Below are 23919 nucleotides of genomic sequence, written 5' to 3' on the forward strand. Positions count from 1 at the left end.
TAAACATTCATTCAGCATCTGAACACATGGTGCAATCGACAACTGTCAAACGAGTTGAAGGTAAGGTTATCGATATGGTTATTTTTTTGAAAAAGGACAATGTGACCGCACCTGGAACACTTTCTTCTCGGCTCCTCTCTGCTTTATGTATTCTTTGGGTAGAAACTCCTTCAGGCTAGAAAAGAGATGAAACACAAAAGAAGCTGAAATTCATACAAAAAGCATGACCTCATTTTTTTTCTGCTACAGCCTTGAAACTCAAAGAACGATCAATTTCGTAAAATATGACTACATTTATGACATGAATATAAATGTTTCTACCACTACTTTCATGAAAGGGTGTATCCTTCAAATGAGTCCCAGTAAAACTGATTAAATCAAATAAAATGCCAACCAATCGTTTGGTACCACTGAGGAATCGTCTTGTGGGATGGATGCTTACTCTAAGAATCCAGGTTTGTGTTTATGCTCTATGTGAGGTCCAAACTGGATCTGGGCCTGGATGCCTCCAAACTCGCAGGCCTTGTCAAAAGATACGGGGTGAGAGCCGTTTAGGATGTCATCTCGTGCCTGAAAGACAAAAAGAAAACCTTTCTTACCTTGGGATGTGCTGTCAACTCCAGTAAACATACCCCATTTAGCTTGAGGCACAAAAACTGCACCGGAGTGCATCTGACAGACAGTCTTCAACTTCAGAGTGACGGCTCGGACCTGCACATAAAGCAGATTGAGCTGGACTGGGTCCCGGGAGTCCACGTTCTGGTCGGAGTAGAAGAACTTGCGTCTGAGCAGGAGAGTCTCGTTCTCGTCCACCCCCTGCTCTCTGAACGTCCTGCTGTGGTCCAGCCAGTTCACTGACAACACACAGCACAGACAGCGGGGTCAGGTTAGAAGAAATCCCTTCATGAAAGGCAGAAAAATCTAAATATGAGCATCTTCTTTTTTACAACGATCCAGTCGGTGTTCTTACAAAGAAAAGAAAGGATTTCAAAGCATTGAGAGATCAAAGAAATCCTGGTCTGACTGTAAGTGATTATGGTTTTAAGAAGCACCTTGGTCAGATCACACGACGATCATCTCCAAGACACTTCAATTATCCCTCCAGTCATTATCTTTCACTAAGGGGTGGTAAACATCAGAGGAAGCTGCGGTCATGTTTTTACGTTTAAGGAGCCTCATACCTTTAATTAGAGGGACAAATCAATGACCCATCAAGGTGTTTAGCACAAACCCATCTGCGAAACAAGTGACCACCATCGACTATGCCATCAGGTCAAAGACTAATTCTTCTGAACTCACAGTCATCGTCTGTGTGTAGTTTAGCCTTCAGCTTCTCCATCTTTCTCTCGTCTCGCAGCAGCGTCCTGTCTTTCTTCAGCGTACCCAGCATCCCATCCTCCTTCTTCTCCTCCACCATCTCCTGGATCAGAGAGTACTCCTCATAGTTTGTGATGCCTGAAATCAAGAAGGGGAAAAGTAAGGATTCCCAGTACTGCACCGGAGTCGGAGTCAGGTTGGATACATTTTCAATTTAGCACATGTGTCTAAAGGGAGTATGTACCTATTCTACTGCATATAGTCACAAGCAGTTCTCCCACAGTTTTGGAGTCGTCCACCATGATGGTTTTGACGGCCCCATCCAACATTTTGATTTTTTGGGGCCTCTGCTTCTTCTTGTATTCAAGGATATCCTGCTCAAAGACAAGAGACAGAGAGGAGAGAAGAAAGACGAAAAGAGTCAACCAGAGGAGAGAGGAATGCAGGAATTAAATGTAAGAGAGAGAGAGAGAGAGAGAGAGAGGGAGGACGAGAGGCAGGCAGCAAGGACCCGCTGAGAAAATGATCAAATGCATCCAGGTTGTGTGGAGGGAGGGGAGGGAATATAGGCCAGAAAACCTTATTTAACGGCTGCCTATCACAGCCCACTGCTCCCTTCCAATCACAACAATGAGGAGAGATTTGGTTCAGAATAATTGGTCACAGTCATGCCTTCTACCTGGGTTGCCTTTGGTGGATTTGAAGAGGAGAAACCATTTAGAGCTGCAAAACCAAACCCACAGATGTACCGAGAGGGAGCTCTACACGACAAACTCGAGTCGGCCGAGCCTTTGGCAGCGGGGATCAGAGCCTGGCAAAGGATCTACAGCTGGCTGCAGCGCCTCTTTAAAGTCACTTTTTAAAAGCTTCCTTTGATGTTCTTGATATCCAATTTGATCCTGTGCTTTCATTTTCTTATTCTGCTTCACTGTTTTTGCACTCCAGTGTAGGATTTAACCAGAAATTCTATTGTATCTTTTATTCGCAGATGCATTTAAAACTGCCAGCCATTCATGGATTTTATATTTTTATATGAATTCAATTGTTTTACGTCATATATTGCGCTGTCACCGATCTATTTAGATAAAGATGATGATGCCTCAAAATGCAATTTTGTGTGTGTGTGTGTGTGGGTGTACCCCATTGCGGAGCATGTAGTAGTCCAGTGTCCTTCCAGACTCCAGCCAGATGCCTTTCCTGGGGTCTTCATCAGACAGAAAGAGGCCGTAGTCTGAAGCTGGAGCAGTGAGGAGAAACATCAGCATGTTAGTGACTGATGTGATGGAAGTTATTCATTATGCTGGGACAGCACACGTGACAGTTTCTCATTTTATCCTGTTCCCCTGTTACGATGTGTCCGGTGAAGCTGGTCAACAGAAGCACAGAGCGCTCTTCAGGCACATCTGTGAACATGCTGATGTAACCGGGAATGATGGCGTTGGTGCTGTCAGGCAGAGCAGACCCTGCCACCTCCTTCTGATCACCTATATCAGCAGCATGTCTCCACCACGTCACATTACCAGCGTATGACTCCACAGTCTCCTAAAATATCATGACGTCTGAACCCAGCATCAGTTTAACAGGACATTATTACAAATGGCACAAGAATAAGAAAATGCTGTAACCAACTGTTAACTACACAGTTCTGTGATCAGCAACATCAAACATATTCCTGTCTTTCAGTTTTGAAAACTCTGGATTAATCACAGTGCAATCACACAGCCTTGCTCACAGACACACATCCAGCCCTCCTGTGGAACGTCTTTTCTTTATCATTCTCACCCTGTCCGGTCTGAGCCTCAGGGACCCTCTCTCTGATTATCCTGCAGGCATCGTAGACGGCTGTGGAGGGCTCAAACTGCATCGTCTTCACAACGTTGCACTGGCGAACGCAGATTTTCAGCGACAACACCACCATCTTGGCGGCCGGTGTGGGAGGGGGCTGCAGCTACACCTGCATTAAATGAAGGCGGGGGGGGGGGAGACGTAGCAGGAGAGGAGTTTAATGCATGGCACGAGTCCAGGAGGTCCAACACCTGAACACAGTGATGAAACTCGCTTATCTTGCAAATGAGATAAGTGTGATTTGGAATTTGAATATGTATTAAATGTTATGTTAATGTACTGTGGCATCACCGCTGTGCTTGACAAAACAGGTAACATCTTCTCTTCCCTTTAAGCCATTTATCACTTCACGCATCTGTGCTTTCTTGTAGTTAGACATGCTGGTATGATACACACACACACACACACACACACACACACACACACACACACACACTTGAGGAAAAAAAATTGTCTTTGCCTTGTACTGTCAAAAACAATGAAATTGTATGAATGTGAAGAAAGTGTTAATTTGTGCACAGCAAAGCCATTGTTACGCCTCACAAAACAAAAGGGCCGACAGCGAATGCATCACCTTCTGAAAACAGCCCATCTGGTGCCTGCCGGGGACAAACCAAAGACATGGACACACTCTGGGCAAGAGACTGTAAAGGTAAAATAAAGCAGCAGAGCCATCCACAACAACTGGAAGCGGAGAGGCAACACCCCACAATCTTTCCTCTATTAGATGCAGAAACAAACCGCTTCTTAAATCTCAAATCGGTTTCAAAATCGCCAGCGACAGAAACATCAACGAGAGCCTGAGCACACATCATCATCTTCACACATAAAGAGGCAGCAAAGCCATTTCCAGCTTGTTATCTTCACAAGAAATCTCAGTGTGGGTCCCACGCTGTTAAACTAACAGCATGCTCCATATTTTCTTACCACATATTAAGTTACCACAAAAACATCCTGAACAACACACTGTGGAAAACAACACTGAACGTTGAGCTGTCAGCCTGCTACTTCATCTGCTCATGCTTACATAATGTCGACGTCTCGCTGCTTCAAATCTAAATCTCCCTAAAACTCCCTGTCATACATCGAAAACTATAATTTAAAGAGAATTATCACCTGAATCTGCAGCCCCACACGGCTTCCTGGAGCTTTATAGAGAGTTCAGGCCAACAACTTTATTGTTTCAGTTCACTCTCACCGCTCTTGTAGGGTTGTTTTCTGGCTGCAGCTGGGAGCCGTTTTCAGAGACAAGCTTGAAAAACCCACCGTGCTGCTTGGCAGACGGACACAGCTAGCAACTAGCAGGTCAACATAGAGCTAAAAGAGAGTGATTATTAGACTTAAATTCACCAGGTGGTCAGAAAGACGACTGGATGTGCACATAAGCAACTGGTTTCCCACAACAGCTTATATGATATGTCACTGTTGCATATGAATACAGGGACGCATGTGACACTGCTGCGATTCAAAGAGATGAACTGCAGGGAGATGAAGGAGGAGAAAGCTGCGACCTCCCAAACAGAGCACCTCCTGTGTGGGACCAACGGGAACACAGCGCTCCTCTGTGCCCGGGGGTCAAAGGTGAGAGGTCACTCCGGGCCATGGCTGAAGTGCGCAGGCGGCCCCTCATCTGCTCCGCTGGCCTCTGACCCTGGCTCAGACGTTCAGAATCTGGTTCCTATGTGAGATGTGTTCACACACAGCAGTGAAGGTGTTTGTCTGGTTCGCAGTGTTGACACTTGTCTGCGTTACCCTGAAGCAAACTGTGGTAAGAATACAACTAGGCCTCATTTAAGGATTGGTAATTAGTCACCAGAGGAGTTTAGCATTTAGCCTAGAACATCTTAGGCAGCCTTTCAAAGACGCCTCTGAAGCTGACCATTAAGATTTTCTTCTCAGAATAATAATAATTATAATAATACACATTGCTTTTTTTGGGCTTTTTTGGGCAGCAGCCTGTAAATTTGTCTCAGTTATTGCTTTGGGCTCCGTCTCAATCAGTGGAGCACTTCCACAAGCCTCCTGTTGATAGTGGTTGGACCGAAGCCAAGCACTTCCTTCCCATCACTCACGCTGTCAGAGGCTGACTGAGCTTTAAGGACAAACACCATCCTGAAACAGATATTAAAACGTTGTTCTAGCGATCCCATCCTGTCGAACCTGACCTGTCAGAATGAAAAGGTCTCTCGAGGGAAGGATCACAGCAGACAAAACGCCCACTGATGGCTTTAAAAGAGCTAATTCAGTGAATGAAAGCAACAAAAGCGACTCTGTGGAGACACAGGGCTGAGGGTGATTTACAAGTGTATGAACGCATTTTTGAAATACTACAAATCCTGTATTGTATGAATCCACAGAGCATCACCATCTGGTTCAGAGTTACAGTCCTGGGTGTTTTTTTTCTCCCTCCTGTTCTGATTAGATCACAAACTGGAGCCTCGGTGGTCCGCTTTTTACCTTTGGGTGGTGTTTGTTCGCCTCCACAAACAAACTGCAAAACCACAGAAATAATGTGATATTCCTCTTTTAGACTCTAATCGCTGCAGCATCAGCCTCCACAAGCCTGAGAAATGGCCAAACAAACAGCAGGAAGAGGTAAAGAGATAAGCGGAAGTGATGAGGAAGGAGCATGATAAACTAATGAAAGGATGAAATGTTATCAGTGGAAGCAGCAGCAGGTCTACACAGTGTGACCTGTAGGAAGGGCCATTCATGGCTGTGTGACTACATGCACAGAGATCACTTTTGGATTTGGACATTGTGCCACATCATGGCTCAACGTCTTAAAGGTGGAAATGTGCCGTACCCTGAGGGGCCTTTTTTTACCCCAACCATGCCCTTCTGTGGCATCCGTGCCAGCCTCTGACTAAATACCAACCGATTTAAGAACGCAGCTCTAAAGTCTGCATGCATGTGAGCAAGTGCGAGATTTTTCACAGCAGTACTCTTCATCATGGACAACACTTCGCTTTCCTCTGCACGGAACAGATGCAGGAAGGAATTTGCATTACAGCAACACAAACAAACAAACAAACATGGAGGAGAGCGAACACACAACAGGGGAATTTTGAACACCCACGCAACGATGATATCAAAACATATTCACATTTTAGGCCCTTGTTTATTTGTTTGTATATATAGCTGAAAACATATCTTATTACCTTTCAGATTTAATATTGTATTTCACACTTATTTGGACATTTTTGTGAAGATTCTGAATAAAAGGGGGAAAAAATCACATATGAGTAAATATCTTTCATTTGACGAGTATACAGTTCAAAATGTAATAAGCAGGCAAACTATTTATTCACTGAACGGACAGAAAAGGATTTAATAGTCAAAGTATTAAGCTCAGGTTACCAATCTGACCACGAGCCCCACCTGAGGGCCCTGCAGGCTCCGCTGCTCCTCTCACCCACCTGAGCCAAACCAGTTTCAGCCTTGCAGCGGAATAAAGATTTGACCAGTGTTGCTATTCTGACCGCCCACCACTCTCAGGAGTCACGCTTAAAACTGCCATTGGCTATTTGAGGCCTAATGTCAAATTCACCATTTTGGAAGTTAAAAAAAAAAAAAAACTTAATGAGCTCACGCAAAATCCTTCTCAATCATAGGAGTAATATGAAATATGGTCATGTCACAGACCAGGTTATCCCTCCTTAAACCATGTGGAGCCCTGATGTGAATCATATATTGTTTTCACCCACACAAACAACACATTTACAATAAGACTTGTTTCATAAACAGACACTTTCAGTTTCTTCAGCCTGTTTAACGTCAAACTTTTCGCCTGATTAAATACAAATAATGCGAGACAAAACTAATTATGAGCTTGATTTGAGCATGACACTCCAATAAGGCCAAGCCAAAAAAAAAAAAAACACAACTAAGGTAAATCCCTCCTTCATCCCATATGGAGACAAAGCAGAGTCTCCATCAGAGCTGGATTACCACCAAAGCATCCTATTATACATTCTCCCTTCCCTGCGATGAGAAAGGATTTGCTGAGATCAAATGTGATTGTAAAGCCCCCAAAACACTTGAGTACAACCAATTCATTAGGCTGCTACCAAATCCAGTGTGGGAATAAGGCTCCAGTGTGCACACAGCACTAACAAACCCATCTTAGTAATAATGTATGCACCTAATGTAACTAACAGACGGCTCTCTCCTTTTAGAAAAGAGCAGTCTCAATGTGTTGTACAAAAAAAGTGCAGAAAGTATGAGAACCACAACAATAAGTACACACGTGCTGTAGACATTTACAACCTAAATACATTTATATGAAGTACATAAATAAACAGTTCACAATGAAAATTATGACATGCCAATGATAAGCTGTTATACCATGCTCTCCATCTTTAGCTCTGCATGCTAACATTTGCTAATTAGCACTAAACCCTGCTGAGGCTGATGGGAATGCCATTCGTTTTGCAGGTTTTTAATCGCAAACCGAGCACTGGACAAATTACAATTTTCAATCTGATGATGCCGCTAGAAGAAAAGTTACAGCATCAGCAAAGTTAATAAAACTCACCCACATGGGAACATGAATGTCTGTATAGAATGTCATTACAATCCATCTGATGGTTGTTTGGACCACAGTGGTCCCATTTTTAGCCAAGCCACTAGCAATTATGTTTGAAGGGCATATTGTTGGTCATACTCAAATCTTAATCATGGAGAGAATGCTGAATGGAAAAATGCCTTTAATCCATCTGTTCAGTGTTTAATAACTGGCTCCATTATCCAATCCTGGACTTTTATGGCATTTTATGGGCATGGCAGCAGATTCGGGTCAGTTACGACTATTAAGTTGACATAATTGCAGATGCAGAAGCACAAAAAAGTTTAAGAGGTGCAATTTTACAATTGTTTATTGCAAAGAACAAATAAAGTGATCAGAAATACTACATGAGGGGCTGATGAGACCCTACTTGTTAAAGTTGTGATGAAGAAGAGCTGCGTGATGACTACAGCAGTGCAGTCTCACCTTCAGCAGCCTGCTACATCACTCTCATCTTCATTTCTCTCCATGCTGGTGACTCCACCTGGTTGCAGGCCCATCTGTCTGCCCGCCTGTTTTATTTCCCTGCCTGCTCTATCCGGCTGTACGACTCATCCACCTGCTGCACCAGGGTGCCGTCAGTCTGTGTCTGTCTATTTTACTTCCTTCTAGCTTTGCGCCTCACTGTCAGCGCTAACTCCTGCTGCACGGGAGGGGAGCAGCGACACAGCCCACAACCCTCTGGCAGTCGTCAGTTTGAAGGAATTAAAGCAATTTTTAAGACCTTTAATGAAACAGGAGCAAACAATTTGAGCAGAGAAAAGGGACGTGCTGGCCTACCACACTGAAACTGCTGAAGCACCAATGCATGGGAGAGTAAACACACACGGACAGGGAACACACAAATCCATAATCATTAATGTGCTGTACACTCCCACACTGTGATACAGAAGCACAAAGCATCCCTCCCCCTCCTGACTTTAAACCCAACTGCACCAGTTACACCTACACTCCTTTGATCTCCTGCAGGCCCACATAACAAAGAATATTCAATAGAAGCTGCTGAAAGCAACATTTTTCATGTGCTTCACGTCGATGACGGCAGACGCTCATTCAGGGCCAATTAAGTCACAGCGGGCTGGACTTTTGTGATTAAGATTGTTTTTCAGGAATACGCTGTTGTGCACGGTGACTCGCCTTCATGCAACGTGTATACGGAGTCAATACGTTCCATACTTGGACGACAGGACAACTGAGCCATCTCCATGACAACTGAGCAAACTTCAGGCTGATGAAAGCTTGGGAGAAACCCAGCAAGGGGGATTTGAGTCAGGAATTCTTAGCCGTCTCAGCGGCATCTGTTTTAGGGATCTCAGTCAGTCCACCACTTTGGTCCAGACTGAATCTCTCAACAGCTATCACAAGGATTAACATGACGTTTCATGCAAACATTCATGGTTTCCAGAGGATGAATCACGCCGAACTCAAAACCTTTCCTTATTTCAACATCCACTTGATGGAGTGCCAGAACTTCATGGTTCCTCAAGGACCTGAGCTCAAAGCACTGGTGTGCCTACAGTACGTAGAGCCATGCAGAGGCATTAACAGTTACTTCCATATCAAACTTAACTTTGTGTTTCCAAAAAGTCAAAAAAAACAACACTTTCTCACTGCACTTCAGCACATGCAAACCCTGCACTACGTTTGACTACAGCTGAGACACAGCACAGCTCGCAATCATGGAAAGAGTCAGCTGCATTCAAGCAGCTGAGCCCTGAAGGTGCTTTTTAGCCGCGTATCATATTAACCCTGCACAAAGCGCACACGGGGAGGATGGACATCTACTTGCTGTCAAAGACACTGTGGCGGTGAGACCACTGGGAGAGATGATACTTGTATTATATCCCTCAACAACAGAGTGGCCTGGAGCCACAGTGAAGGCACCCTGCGTGTGTCACTTTGGAGGAGGTCAAACACACAGAGACAGAAAATCCATCGGAATGACGGGATTTTGCAGAGAAATGTCGCCATTTTAAATGATAGCGTGCAAAGACCAGAGTCAGTCAAGGATCTAATGATCTACCGAGACCGCTCCTTTGTCTCAGGATGCAGATGAGGCTGCCGGCCGACTATGCAAGAGAACAAATGTTGACAGATGTCCAACAATGTGAGCTGCTAGTTCCAGTAACTCAGAGACATGAGCTATGACAAACTTTAGATACAGCAAATACAGAGATCACACCAGAGGAGGACAGAGGCAGCACACACACAACGCTAAAGAGCAAGAGCTTACTTTTTTTGTTTCGATTTCATTTGGAGGGAACAGCCGGCCTAAGAGTCGCACAAAGGCTGATGAGGCAAAAGGAAAATGAGACAGAGCATTGGAACATGTAGCTATTGTTCAATAGATCAATAAGGCAGATCAGAGCCTGCTGGGAATGCCCGGGCCCTATTACAGTAACATGGCCTCTAATCCAATAATAGAACAGCCCACAAGTGAAACAGGCCAATCCTGGAGGAGTTCTGGACCAGGGAACATGTCAAATATTTGGCCAGAGTATGCTGGTAGCCTAGTTTCAACACCAGGGCCAAACTGGGCTAACAAAAGCATGCTAATTAGCTTTGTGTGGTTTAGCCCTCAGTAGCATTTCTGTGTTTTAAGTCCAACTGAAATTTTTGTTTGTCTTTACAGCTACATGTCTGCACTGTGAATCATGTGTTCTGTGATCTCCTTTGAGGAAAAAAAAATCAGAAATCAAAACACCCTATTTCAATACAGTCAACCAAATCTTACACTGTGCAGCTGTCACTCAAACAGACACCGACCTGCCCATCCAGCCAGCTGAGACCAAAAGGAGCATTCCAGATATTTCCCCAAAGATGCTTTTTTTAATTCCATTTACTAAAAAAATAATACATTTAAAACACGCCGTCTTTATATTCGAGAACAAAAACTCCAAATTAAACAGCATGGGTTCATTCAGCGCCTGGTTGCCTCCAGAGACCCAGATAAACACATCCATTTGCAGTTAAAAGACACATACTGTCCTTGACCTAAAGCAAAAAACAGCACATGCACAGCACAATACAACCTTATCATATGACAGTGGCTGTCGCTCTGACACCACACATGGCCTCAGGAGATCCAGCGAGGATGAGGGCTGCTGAGAAACTCAATCGTGTTGTTTTCAAAATGAATCTGCGAGCACATAAACCGCTTTTGCTGTAACACATGTTCACACACGATGAACACCAAATGAAACTGAGAAATAAACGCAAAAACTAAATCTATTGCTCTGGAGCCCACTGTGACACGAGCTTTATTAATATTATTCCTGACTAACAAGTACATAGTGGGGGACTAATTTACTCCTGGAGCATGTTGCATATTATGATCCATCTATTTTATATGCACTGCAACTGAATAATAATTAGGCTGCGTAATGCACCACTTTGTCAGGCTTCGTCGTCACCCTCTTGAGGGCGTCTAGTTGAGTTATTAACAGGGAAATCTGCGTGATAGGACCCGACTGCACCAAATTCAATTAATTTATACCCAACCATTAAAATCAATGGATCTGCTCGTGTGAGGGGGAAAAAAAAAAAAAATCTGTTAAATGCTTTCATGTTAGTTCAAATGTGGTAAATTTTGAGACTTGAATTCACACTTTGCACCACTAGAAAACGTTCTGATCAAACCAGCGTTCGAACACTTTTCATTTTTAAATTCTCCTTGGTGGGATGAACACAGTCTTATTATTTTATTGGCTTTAGTCCACTTGATGGCTGCACACATGACGCAGCAGTGAAATACTGAGGCTAAAGCTGCATGTGCCAGGTCAGTCAGCATCCTCACCAGCTGAGGGTGCATGCAGACAACAGGGACATAATGAAGCGGCATTGGATTGCAGGGTAGAGGTAGGAAGGAAGCCTGGTTATTATAGTATCCTGATTTAAAAAGTTATTTGACATAACTGAACGGTTTGGATGCTTACTACAGAAAAAAAAAACATAAAAACACTTGGGCAAGCAATGCAGCGCTCAGATTTATGTCTGAATCATCTTATTTTGAAACACTATGTTTAACTTTACAAGAGAAAAGGATTTGGAGGACTGAAACCAAACAGCGAGTTTGGCAAATTCGACTCCAAGTTAAATTTGGTGGAAGCTGCTGGAACATAAACTTCATCCAACCAATGGAGGATGGAGCCCCTGCCATCACTCTAAACTCTGATGTATGAGCGTCTTTGTTCAGATGTCCCAGGTTTTTTCTAACTGAACCCGTAACCTTACAGCATAATGTTGTTTGCTAAAGATAGGCTCTGCGGCCTCACGAGTAAATTAGGTTACTGCTGTAGGTGCTGTAGTAACCTGAGCATGCTAAGGTTTGCGTCAGAGTTGAACGTTGAATCCATTTGTTCCAGTTTTGTTCTTGTGCTGATGTTTTTGTTAAAGCTTAAAAAAAAAGACGCCGCCCTCCCAACACTCGATATGCTGAGCATCGTTCTTATTAGAGCCGCATGCACAGCTGACAGCTTGCTGACCTGTTTTATTGCTACTCATCTGTGCTGGCCTTTGAAGTGTTTAAATATATTTAATCAGTGTATTCTCAACTGCACAAAACGCCCTCCGATACATGCATGGGGTTACCCCATAATGAATCAGTTTCAAACCCTTTTCTGGAGCAAGAGGACCTTTTCTTTTAAATAAACTCAGCTGCAGTTTTGTTTTATCACTGCTGTCCACATTTCCATGAAAACGCAGTGTAAACAAGACATCGGAGACACTCTCTCTGCCTACTCATCAGGCAGAAATGGAACTGATCTAAAGCACACAGTCTTAGTCACACACGAGTGAGCCGGCGCAGTTCAGAGTGAGGTCATCACCATCCGGCAGGCTGAATGGGGCGGCGGTGGCCAGGAGGTTAAAGGAGTACACTTGTGACTGTGGAGTCAGAGGGAAATGCAGGCTGAGGGACTGAGTAAGCATCACTCTGCCTTTTCTAAGTGCATCTGAGTCAAACGGTGACACCCCGCTCCTGCTCGCTACTCGAGGCGTGGCTCGCAGTCCACGCACGCTCCGGCAGGGTTCGCTTTCTTTTTTTTTCTTGCAGCAGTGTCTCTGTGTGAAAGACGGCTGGCTGATTGAAGACTTTCAGAGAAAACATGCCCATCATTAAAGAGTGATTCCTCTGTTTCAGCAGTTTTCAGCCTGGAAGAAAATGTTGTTAAATGCTTGGCTGACGGAGGAACAGGGAGGGAGAAACGTATCCACAAATCACAGTTTTTTATGCTTTTTTCTTTTTTTTTTTTTTTGGAAATGGCACTGGGCCAGAGTGGGGAGTAGAATGAAAAAATCTGCTTGATGACAGCACAAACTACCTTCTTCTACTGATATTTCTGCTGCATCAGAAACGTGGAGACAGATCGAATTGTCCTCCCTGTGTGCACATGCGTGTCAGAACTGTCCTGTGCCAAAGACGGGAGGACACACATCCTTCACGCCTCTACTTGAAAACATAACTGTGTGTGAGAAATAAAACCTGTTAGCACAATTATCCACCTGGTTGGTGGTGGGGTCAGGTGACAGACTGCATACCTCCTGAGTGACGGAGGCTACATGTCTGTCGTCTGCGTGTGTGTTTTTGCATGTGCACACTGACATGCGTGTGTGTATGTGTGTGTGTGTGAGAGAGAGAGAGAGGGAGAGACAGGGAAAGAGCGAGTTTGGCAAATGGCTCAGGCAGGCAGGTGATGCATCTCCGTCGGCAGCAGCACCGACGCAGGTGTCGAGTTTCATGCAGGGGAGAGGCACACAGTCGGCCAGCACTCCCACAAATCCAACACTGAGCTCGCTGGTGATGCCTCATTCGGCGTAATGCAGTGTTGAGTCACACGCGGCTGTTGTTTTTTTTAGGTGGCCATAAACAGGAAAAAAAAGTTGCTGTTCTTTTAAGCTGAGCGTGTCATCCTCCTTCCTGTCTCCTTCATCCCCGTTCCAAGTTGAATGTAAGCCACGAGAGCGAGGGGCCCGCGATCAATTCAGCCTCTCAACCTGCAGAGAGGGAATCCATGTGAAATGTGACACCAAACCATCCATCATTTGGCACGTATACCAAATATCGACTTGGATGGGTACTTTAAAACAAGAGGGTGCCGTGTGAAACTACTAAGAGCCGCCGTTCAGAGTTAATCTGGTATCACAACCCTCGCTCACGCTCAGCTTTCCATTAAAAAAAAAAGCTTTTGATTTCCATTTAGAGTATAGATGCAGCCTTTAACATTACTCCGACTACTCTACCGCCACTTGAGGATGTGTTCAAATACAGGTTGCCATGGTTACAGAGGCTGGTTGCGGCCTGACTAATATCAGATCTGTTTTATAAGGCGTGAAATGAGAAAACCCTACACTTCAACTGCCATTTGTTGCTTGACATGTAGAAATGTGGTTTAAAGCTACTGCTAGCTGCCATGTTTTTAATTCAGCAACTTTAAAATTGCCTTTTTTTATGCTAAAAACAGAAGAGACAAATGATTCAATGTTTAGCAGAGCTGTTTGTCCTTGTAAGGTTAGAAAAGACGCTGCATTCAGACCGTAATGTGACACGAAAGGTTCCACTGAATCATAGACTGATGACATCCTTTTGTTTGGATGTGAAAGCAGAACGAAGCAGCTTTGATTGTACATTTAACAGATGACACTTGTGAGGTGGTGATCAAGTATTATCAGTGCATAAAATGGTTTCTCAGGGCTGCAATCCTCTATGAACGCTTGAATAAATTAATCAAATGATTAGCCTACATTTGAGAGGGAGCCACATACTTTCAAAGGTAGCTGAAACGAACTGGCAGTAATCAACCTGCTTTGACAAACAAGTAACTGTGACTGTCTACAGAGGCCAAGCAGTAAAACCAAAGAACTGAGATCAACAACATCGCCTCAATCCACTTTCCTTGTTCCAGACTGACTGCCACTTGTTGCCTCTGCCCATGGTGAAAAGATCCAAACATCCCAGCTATGCAAAGACACCACAATCACATCACAATAAGCTAAGGCTAAAAAAAAAAATAAAAAAAATAAAAAAAAACAGGTATCTACTGAGTGACGCATACTTTCCAAGTGCAAACCTGCAATCAGCTCCAAGGTTAATCATCCACACACAGCCCTTTCCTGTCACAACAGCACGCCGACAACAAACACGCAACCAGTGAGCATCAAGACCACCGTGACAAAATGACTACTTACGAGCCGAGGCGGGTCACCTTTCATAAAAGACCTCAAACAAACTGCCTTCACTTCTGCCTGAGGACAGCACAACACCTAACGCACTGGATGCTTCCCTCTCTCATGCAGCTTTCTAACTCTCCCTCAAACACAAGAATGTGAAAGAGCTGCATCATGCAAAAAGCAGCGCTGTGCTACACCGTCACATGTCCTAAATAAGTGCTGATGATGTGCAACGTGCAAACTATTACACTAATAACTTGCAATAAATCCACGTCAAAGTCAGTTTCTATTCAATACTTTGGAGCTGCAAGATGCCAGCAAATGTGAGCTTTGCAGCAGCAGAAATGCATTACAGATTACCTGAGCATCAGCGTCTAGGAAAGGACACAAATTGGACACTGTGGATACCTAAATGCATCAGTTGGTGAGTTGTCTATAAAGCTATCACTTTGTTTCAGAGCTCACATGCAGCCGCAGTTCCTCCTCTTGCACTCACTGCTCTTGGAGCACTTGTTAGGAAAACTGAGAAACATCCATCAGTGACGCAAAAATACAAGAGTCACCAAACCAGGCATAGACCCCCGCTGGCAGTGAGATTTTAAACACAAAAATGTGACTGGCTGTACAGTCATGTCAGTGTTCCAATGCACTGCAGAGCCTGAAGAGGTGAACCAGTGTCTGCGAGCATGTATTTGTGTATATGTGCATCCTGAAATTCATCCCTATTTGGTCTCCCTTTTCAAAAAGCACCCAAACGGTCTCATTTGGGCTTAGGGCAGGTGATCGTGGAGGCCAGGTCATCTGATGCAGCACTCCATCACTCTCCTTTCTGGTCAAAAAATCCTCATATAGTCTGCAGGTGTGTTTGGGGTCACTGTCCTGTTCACTGATGGTTCCACAGAGCACAAACCAGACGGGATGGTGGCAGAATGTTCTGCATATTAGCCACTCTGACATATTGGACATAGCAGAACAAACATGGTTGTACTAACTTTCCTCAGTCCTCAAACATGACAAGCATGTCTTTTCAGTGTTTTTGAATTTCATGTGGTGAATCAAAAAAAGGCTGGGGCAAAGATGAAATGTTTGTACTGTTATCTCCTTTTGGTCATCTGTATCCACGTCACATGAACACTGCTCAGCCCTGAAGTTACATGAGCAAATCATAAAGAGACTGAGGATCAATAAGACCTGCCATGTACAAAGGGTCCACATTATCTCCGTACTTTGGTGTGCTTTTAGCAGTTATTGAAGGGATTGTCTTTCTTATGGGACTTTCTGGTGTAGCTAAAGGCCAGGGATAATTCTGGCTGTCAGACAAAGATTTAGTCTGATCCGTTTCCTCAGCAATAATTCCACTGAGTCTGTAATACGAAGAGATCTCCGATTTGAATACCATACAGCTGAATCATATTTGCTTTAAAAATCTACTTGACTGAGTATCAGATGGGGATCGTTTTAGTGGAATTTTAGCAGTGAGACCAATGTCATTAGTAAGTTAGTGCCGCTAAGTTAAAGTATTCACATTGCTGAGGTTATAATGACAATGAAACATGATAATATGAGTGCAGTCACAGCGAAAAGTGCTTTGATCGATATCAGCCCAATATTGGCCCAAGTCCTATTTCAGAGGCTGAAGATGAAGTTTAACCTCAGCATTCAACGGCTAACAGCAAAGACATACATGCGTACATATATGTGTCTTTTTCACTATATTGAACAATATAATATATAATATAATTTCAGCCATCAGCCAGTTTAAAGCAATCTGAGACCAGTGTCCAAAGGGAGAGCCATGAAAGCTGCCTGGATCTCGGCGCCAAGGAGGCCACTGGGTTCCTGGACGCCGAGGCCTGTTTTTGTTTGGCAAAGATGCAGTTGGGACTGCAAACCCCCTCCCCAAACAGGTGACTCACTGTGATGGTGCCAGCCAGCTGCTGCAGCGATGGCCTCAGTCACCCCCACCAGTAGGCCCAACCACTGCTACCAGTAAACTGTCTGTCAGCAGAGGGAATGCAGTGACAGCATGAAGGAGTCAGTGTAAGATGTGGTCAGGAGCCAGTCCTTCTCCAGGCGTAGAAAGAGGCACTGCTACCGGACCCAAAACATATCTTGTGTCACTTCCTGTAAGTCTGAAGGATGGTTGTAAAAGAGTGTACTTCTCATTAACAGAAGAGGCTGCAGGCAGCTTACAATGCATAAAACACGGGTGCTGCACTGCTGTTCTGCCTCTGAAACAGGCATTAAATGCTCAGCACTGCGCACACAATTGGCAATTTTAGTACTATCAAACCCAGGATTATGGCTTGGCCCCTGGGTATAATACTCCTTCCCTCAAGTTCTGCTGTGACTTCCTTAGAAAATAAAATAGGGCAATGTATACCCAAGGATGCACCAGTCCAACAGTGGGATCAGATATCAGTCTGACCCAAATCCCTGGATCGAGTATCGCTGACAAGAGGGCCGATCTTGGAGTCTATTCAGTTAAAATCTGTGTTCACGTCAATGTGCCTGTGTGCACTAAACATTTACAAAGAACACTGATCTTTTTGCATTTGATGCAGTTGTATTGTTTTATACTGAAATTTTACACTAGGATGGTAACTCCTGTCAATTTTGAATTTTTTGCCAAGTTGCTGATGCACAACTGTTTAGTTTAATAATCAATAACAATTCATTACATGTACCCCCGTGCATTTATTTGTTATATTTGTATAACAAAGTTTGGAAAGCAATGTTTAAGTCAAGTCTGACGTTGCCTCAAACATAAAAGAATGATTCCAGTCTCTTCCACCGAGTGAGGCACAGCTAATTAATTAAACACCGGTATTTGGATCAGTACTCGGCATCGGATTTCTCAACTCAGGGATCGGAATCAGCTCGGAGCTCAAAAAACATGTAGGTTTTACTACAAACATGTTTCCCCTGCCGAGTGTGACGTCACCTCTTTGTTTACTGAGCACAGCAAAGCAGCAACGCCTGACAAAACAACCACATCCTCCAAGTGCATGAACAGTCAGCGCAGACCGCTGAGTAACAGAGCCAGTCGTCACCAGTTCTAATAAACGGGCCTTTATTTACTGCAGGTAACAGTGCTGCTAAATGATGCTGCTGCGTTGACTCAGTAGTTCCACAACATCTGGTCATAATCAGATGTGACCGCCGTCTTTACCGTCATCACCATGAATAAAATCTGTGTCAACCACGACTGCTAAATATTTGATGCACTGATGGACACGCACAGTGCATGTACTGTTCAGCACACAAATTACTTTTAGATGTAAATATCTAGAGTTTATGAAAAGTGCTTTCAAGCTACAGCTCAACACACTGCAGGATATTTACAGTCTGCTTTTATTTATGGTCTTAAACATCAACCATGACCACAGTGAAGACGACATAATCAAAACACTCATAATGGAAATGTGCAACAGTCTTTTACACTGATCATGATCCTCTTGCAGCCCTCTGAGTTGGACACTGGGTGCAGAGAGTCACTGCAGTGGATCCTGAGCGGGGCCTGCTGGCCCAGGTCCAGACGAATACTCTGTGATGAACGTCTAAACATGGGACTGGTCAGGCTGAGGATGGACCTCTTTAGCCATCTTCAGACACAGACACTTGTCAGACATGGCCAGGCTGTTAAGTTGCACTTAAAAGGTCGATACAATTAATTGACCAAGTTGGCAAGAAAGTGGCTGACAGTACGCCACACGCAGAACGAACATCCAATGGGAACCACCACTCAAGACTGTGCCATGTGGAAATGTCGGGATGTTGAAGATGTAATAAACCTATATACACAGCAATTATTCTCGCCATAATTAGAGAAACAAAGATGTGTCAGTTCCAATTACATGTTTCATTCCTCTTGGCTGAGGAAATAAACTTAGAATTACGCCTATGACGTTAATAAAAGGAAAGGTTTGCAGCTTTCCAATCGATGGCACAGCTCTTTGTCATTTATGAATGTCAAAAAAACAAAATGAGGTGCTACAGCATGTGTGACTGCAACTGAATTGCTGCTCTGTCAGGCTGCTTCCTTGCTCGTCTACTGACAAAAATCCCAATAAAAATAGAGTTAAAAATGTGCTCCTAAAGCATATGATGAGTATTCATTGATGAGCAAAAGCAACAGAAAAGAGGAAAGGTGGCAGATCTCCTGAGAGCATTTCAAAGGATCCAAGGTGACCGAAAGTAAGAAATATGGAAAAAGTGTACAGGACAGGAAAAAGGTATTTCAACAAAGTACGTTTTGAATGCTTAAGAATGCTTTTAAAACCAAAACTGACAGTTATGTAGCACATCTAAGCAACAGAAACGGTCCTATGGTGTGAAAATTGTATCCAGAATTTCCTCTAGTGTTTCGTCCCACCACAATTTCATAAGCTCAGTCCATTCTTGACCAACCAGTTGTGAGCAAACAGCTCAGAGTTGAGCTGGAAGGACACTAGTTGGGTAAAGCCACAACAGATTCATAGCCAAAGCAAAATGTGTGCAAGACATACTCCAAGCAGCTTAAACTGTATTCCACCACAAAGAGCACGGCACCGTGTTAAACTGCACTGAAAAATGTCTGAAATACAGTCATATGAATAGGAACATCTTGACACAAGTGCAATCAGAACTGCAAAACCAAAGGAAAAAGGAGGCTATCGAAGGCCAAAAACGCTATTTAACCTGCAGTCTTATGATATTGCAGCTCTAGACTCAGTGCACATGCGAGTGAGTTCAGATCTGGCAGTTTATTGAGGCATGACGGCATGAGACAAATCAACATCAGAGCTCATTAATCTTTGGAAAACTAAAATGCACAGCAACTGTAACCTCATTTGTGGAGCGGAGCATAGTAACAGTGAGAGGCTGGGCGCCAGATGCTGCCAGATTCTGTAACTGCCCTCTGGAAGCAGCTCATTGAGTCAGCTTGAAAACACACACTATAGTATGCTGTCATGGAGAGCTGCAGATGTGCTGGCACACACACATTTAGTTGACTACAAATTCTATTGACTTTCTTTAATTATCTAAAAGCAATTAGCAACTTCAATGGATACAGTGCACCTGGCAAGCAGCTTTAAACCAGGTATGAGTGGCTCACACACAATCACGCACACACACACTCGCAGCCTTGCTGGGTAAACACAAACAGAGGGGAAATAGATGGTTTAGTTTGAACAGCTCCCAGGACTGACAGGATGTATGATGGTTTCAAGTTAATTACACAGGTGAAGTATGACTCAGCAAGTCTGCTGAGTCATACTGTATGTGCTTCACCTGTATAACTACAACATGTTTTCAGTGGGTGCTGGACAAGGTTGCCCCTTGTCTCTGATCCTCAAGGTGCAGCCGGGGTGAAGGGACAGTCCAGTTTGGGGTCCTTAGAATTGCATTTCTGTTTTTTGCACATGATGCGGTTCTGTTAGCTTCATCAGACCGTGACCTTCAGCTCACACCAGGGTGGTTTGCAGCCAAGTGTGAAGCAGCTGGGATGAGAGTAAGCACCTCCAAATCTGAGGCCATGGCAATGAGCTGCTGCCCAAAACAAAGGGGTTCTAGCGTTTCGGGATCTTGTTTGAAAAGTGACAGTAAAATGGATCGTGAGGTGGACATACGGACTGGTGCAGCGTCAGCAGTAATTCAGGCGTTGTATCAGACCGTTGTCTTGAAGAGGGAGCTCAGCTAAAAGGCAAAGCTTCGCTTTTACCGATCTACATTCAGACCCTTACTATGGTCATGAGTTCGGATCCAAAAGAACAAGATCAGGGATACAAGCGGTGGGCTCAGTCTTAGAGGGGGTGAGGAGCTCAGACATCCTGAGGGAGGTCAGCTAAGAGCCATTGCTCCATGTCTAAAGGAGCCAGCTGAGGTGATTCAGGCATCTGATCAGAATGCCTCCTGGGGACCCCCCCCTGAGGTTTTCTGGGCACTGGGGAGGAGACCCCAGGGTAAACCCAGAACTCATTGGAGGGATTATCTTGTTCATCTGGTCTGGGAACACCTTGGGATCCCCAGGAGAAGCTGGAAAGTGAAAAAGGAGAGGGAGGTCTGGAATACCCTGCTTAGCCTGCTGCCAACCCGACCACGGATAAGTGGAGGAAAATGGATGGACGGAGCATGTGAGGCACCCTGCTTTCACTGTGTTCATGTGATTGAGCAAGTGAAGAGAGTGAATCATGAAAGGCAAATAACGAAACAGACTAAAGCTCAGTGCGAGACAATCCAGAGAAACTGAAGCTGCCGCTGCCATTAAGAGCAACAGAGAAAAGCAAAGAGCCTGCAGGACAAAGACTATCATGACGAAAGCTTCCAGGCTTGAACTCTTTCACGGTTAACCTCCATACAGTGACCTGGAGGCTGGAAACCGCTCTTATCCTGACAAGTCTAGCCAAGACAAACACAGAATGGATATCACATGGAATTGCACATCACCAACAATGATGCAAGGTAGCACCCTCCAGTAGAATATAACAGTAGTTACCAGCCATACTTAATTTAACCCCCTTTCTAAAGTGTATGTGATACAACATCATGACAGCAGGTGTTGGCAAATGGGACGATTTAATTGGCTCCAAGACATCAGGTTTCACCTCCACATCATAACAATCTACATTCAAACACATTCAGAGTATTTCTATTTCTATTATTCAAATATGTGATTTCACAGTTCAATTCAATTTAATGAACACTTCTGTTTCATGTGTAAGTGGTACTGCACACCATCTGTGCACAGACATACATGTACGCTGCAGCAAACTAACTGTCCACAGACGTTCTCCAATCTGTCCAACCACAGTCCAAACAGGCACTATGTGTCCATTACCAGCTTCTTACCTTATTGCTGAGGGAAATGCAGCCTTGGATGTCTGCTGATCTTCACAGCTGAAAAGATGAAAAGAGAACATGCATGCAGTTAATGCACAGAATATGTATGTGCAGGTTTACATTTAAAAATAAGTACAATCTTTGCTCTAAATACAAATGTTAGACAGGAATCCACATAAGAGTGATGCTGCTCCATACACAGCCCCAGGCACAAAACGCTCAGCAATATATTTTTAGATATTTGTAATTCGTGATGCCATATGGGGCAGCACATGAGGATAAGATGAACTCAAAGGCAAAACAAAATGAAGATACGCAAAATAATAAGAACTTTGGTGTCAAGAATAGGGAGACAATTACAGCTGGTCAAATGGATGAATGCAAATTGAAAAGGCATCAAACAGAAATGATGTTGCAGTTCAGCTGCTTTCCCAACGCACCAATGCTAATAAGGTTTTCCAGGCAGACTGGAACATGCAGGATTATTAAACAGTGAAATATCATAATGTGATTGCACTGTCAGATAAATAATTCAACATATAAAATATGTATGTACACTGAGGAGTCAGTCCACATCGCACTTCAAATCAGGAGCTTTGGAACAGTTTGAACTTGTTATAGGTGGCTGAACTGACATCAGTGTCCTACTTTGTGGTGCCCAGGGCAAATATTTATTCAGACATTTTCTAGAAAGAGATTTGTTCAGCAGTGTTATCAGGGCCGCTTGGGGCTTCTTTTTTTTTTTTTTCTTTTTTTTTGTTGACTGTATCGGCTACATTTAGCTTGATCAAACTCCGATCCTTTGCTTATTGTGACCCATTGCACCGCAGACAGGTCAGCTTTCAAAAACACTCCAATGTGCTCTAAAACACTTAAATCTGCCCCAATCGCAAAGCGTAGTAACAACCACAGGGCAGCATGAACAAATGAACAGCCATCAGCACTTTACCAAATGATGTCCAAATGACAGCATTTATCCGGGGGTGACACGAGCAGAGGGTGCAAAGTAAACCTTGACCAAACTTTACAGTTAAGTGGGCTGCAGGACAGCAGCTGCTCTCCCCACATGTCTCTCTTTGGACCTTACACTTGAAACCGTTTAGCATTGTGGACCATGTGCCTTGAAAACTTAAATAACTCAGGGAAAGTTTTGGAAACTGTCAATGTGAAGAAAAAATATAATGCACTAACAGTGAGAGGTTGATTTTCATCATTATCATCATCATCATCATCATCATCCATTGTTGTTGTGGAGAATAGTTTAAACTGCTTAAACTGACTTGCTGCAAAATTATGACACTTGTCACTAACCACCAGCTGTGGCTCATTTTACGACGGAGCAACTAGCTTCTTTATGCAGACCCATCATTACGCTGGCCTCTTTGAAGAGCATAAAGACACTTTGAAACATCGTGCTTCGTTATCAATAAAACTTTCTTTGACTGACTGAGCTACATGAATTAGCTACATTTGCAGCCATTATAGTGTAGTCATTGTAGCAGACAAAAATCTATGGTCACCAAATAATCCCATCTTGTTAAAGCTGCAGTAGGTAACTTGTATAAAAGTAATTTTTGGTCATATTTACTAAAACTGTCTCTATGCTCAGACAGCAGTACATGAAACATGTAATCTGTGAAAAAAAACGGCTCCATTGGTCGCACCTACTGGTACTACTGCAATTTGCAAGAATCCACCACGCCCAACACAAAACAACCAATCAGAGCCAGACGAGCATCTGAGGGAGTGTCTTACAACTGTCCCCTTCCTCCGCTCATGCTGCCGGCTGCCGCTCAGTCAAACAGCTCTGTGAGCGGCGTCAGGAGGCTAGTGAAAGCTATGGCGGAGCAACAGCCACCCGCAAAAGAGACAACAAATAACCAGAAAGCTAATATGGTGATTGTTACAGTAACACTCTGTAGCGCATACGCTATGTTAGTGACTGTGATGTAGCGGCTGGGCAGAGTTAGCTTGTTTCCGATGCTAAGGCTAATATTACTGGTTGTCATGGCAGCCGCGCAGACGCTGCAGGGAGGAGGGGCTTCGAGGCAGGACATGAGTGCAGTGGAGAGGGAGGGGGAGTGACGTGAACTTGTGTTGGTTCAAATTTTTATGCTAAGTCTGCTATCTTCTCCATCTTACCTACTGCAGCTTTAAGACGCTGTTAATGTGTATTCAGGCTAATCAAAATGTGGCTCTTC

At 43.9% G+C, this 23919-nt stretch overlaps 1 protein-coding gene across 2 annotated transcripts in view; it reads right to left on the reverse strand.

Annotated features, from left to right (window-relative positions):
- LOC143339789 (talin-2) overlaps window positions 1-23919 on the reverse strand; it is an 87661-nt gene that overhangs the window by 43404 nt on the left and 20338 nt on the right. For both annotated transcript variants that reach the window (XM_076761280.1, XM_076761367.1), the window contains exons 2-9: window positions 21728-21775; window positions 3100-3271; window positions 2457-2554; window positions 1562-1691; window positions 1300-1455; window positions 712-854; window positions 443-570; window positions 112-175 (exon numbers count right to left, since the gene is read on the reverse strand). In XM_076761280.1, the coding sequence (XP_076617395.1) occupies window positions 112-175; window positions 443-570; window positions 712-854; window positions 1300-1455; window positions 1562-1691; window positions 2457-2554; window positions 3100-3235 (855 nt within the window). In that variant the 5' untranslated portion in view covers window positions 3236-3271; window positions 21728-21775. The remainder of the gene's footprint in view (window positions 1-111; window positions 176-442; window positions 571-711; window positions 855-1299; window positions 1456-1561; window positions 1692-2456; window positions 2555-3099; window positions 3272-21727; window positions 21776-23919) is intronic.

The sequence above is a fragment of the Chaetodon auriga genome, chromosome 1 (genome assembly GCF_051107435.1).
Source record: "Chaetodon auriga isolate fChaAug3 chromosome 1, fChaAug3.hap1, whole genome shotgun sequence".
NCBI lineage: Eukaryota > Metazoa > Chordata > Actinopteri > Chaetodontiformes > Chaetodontidae > Chaetodon > Chaetodon auriga.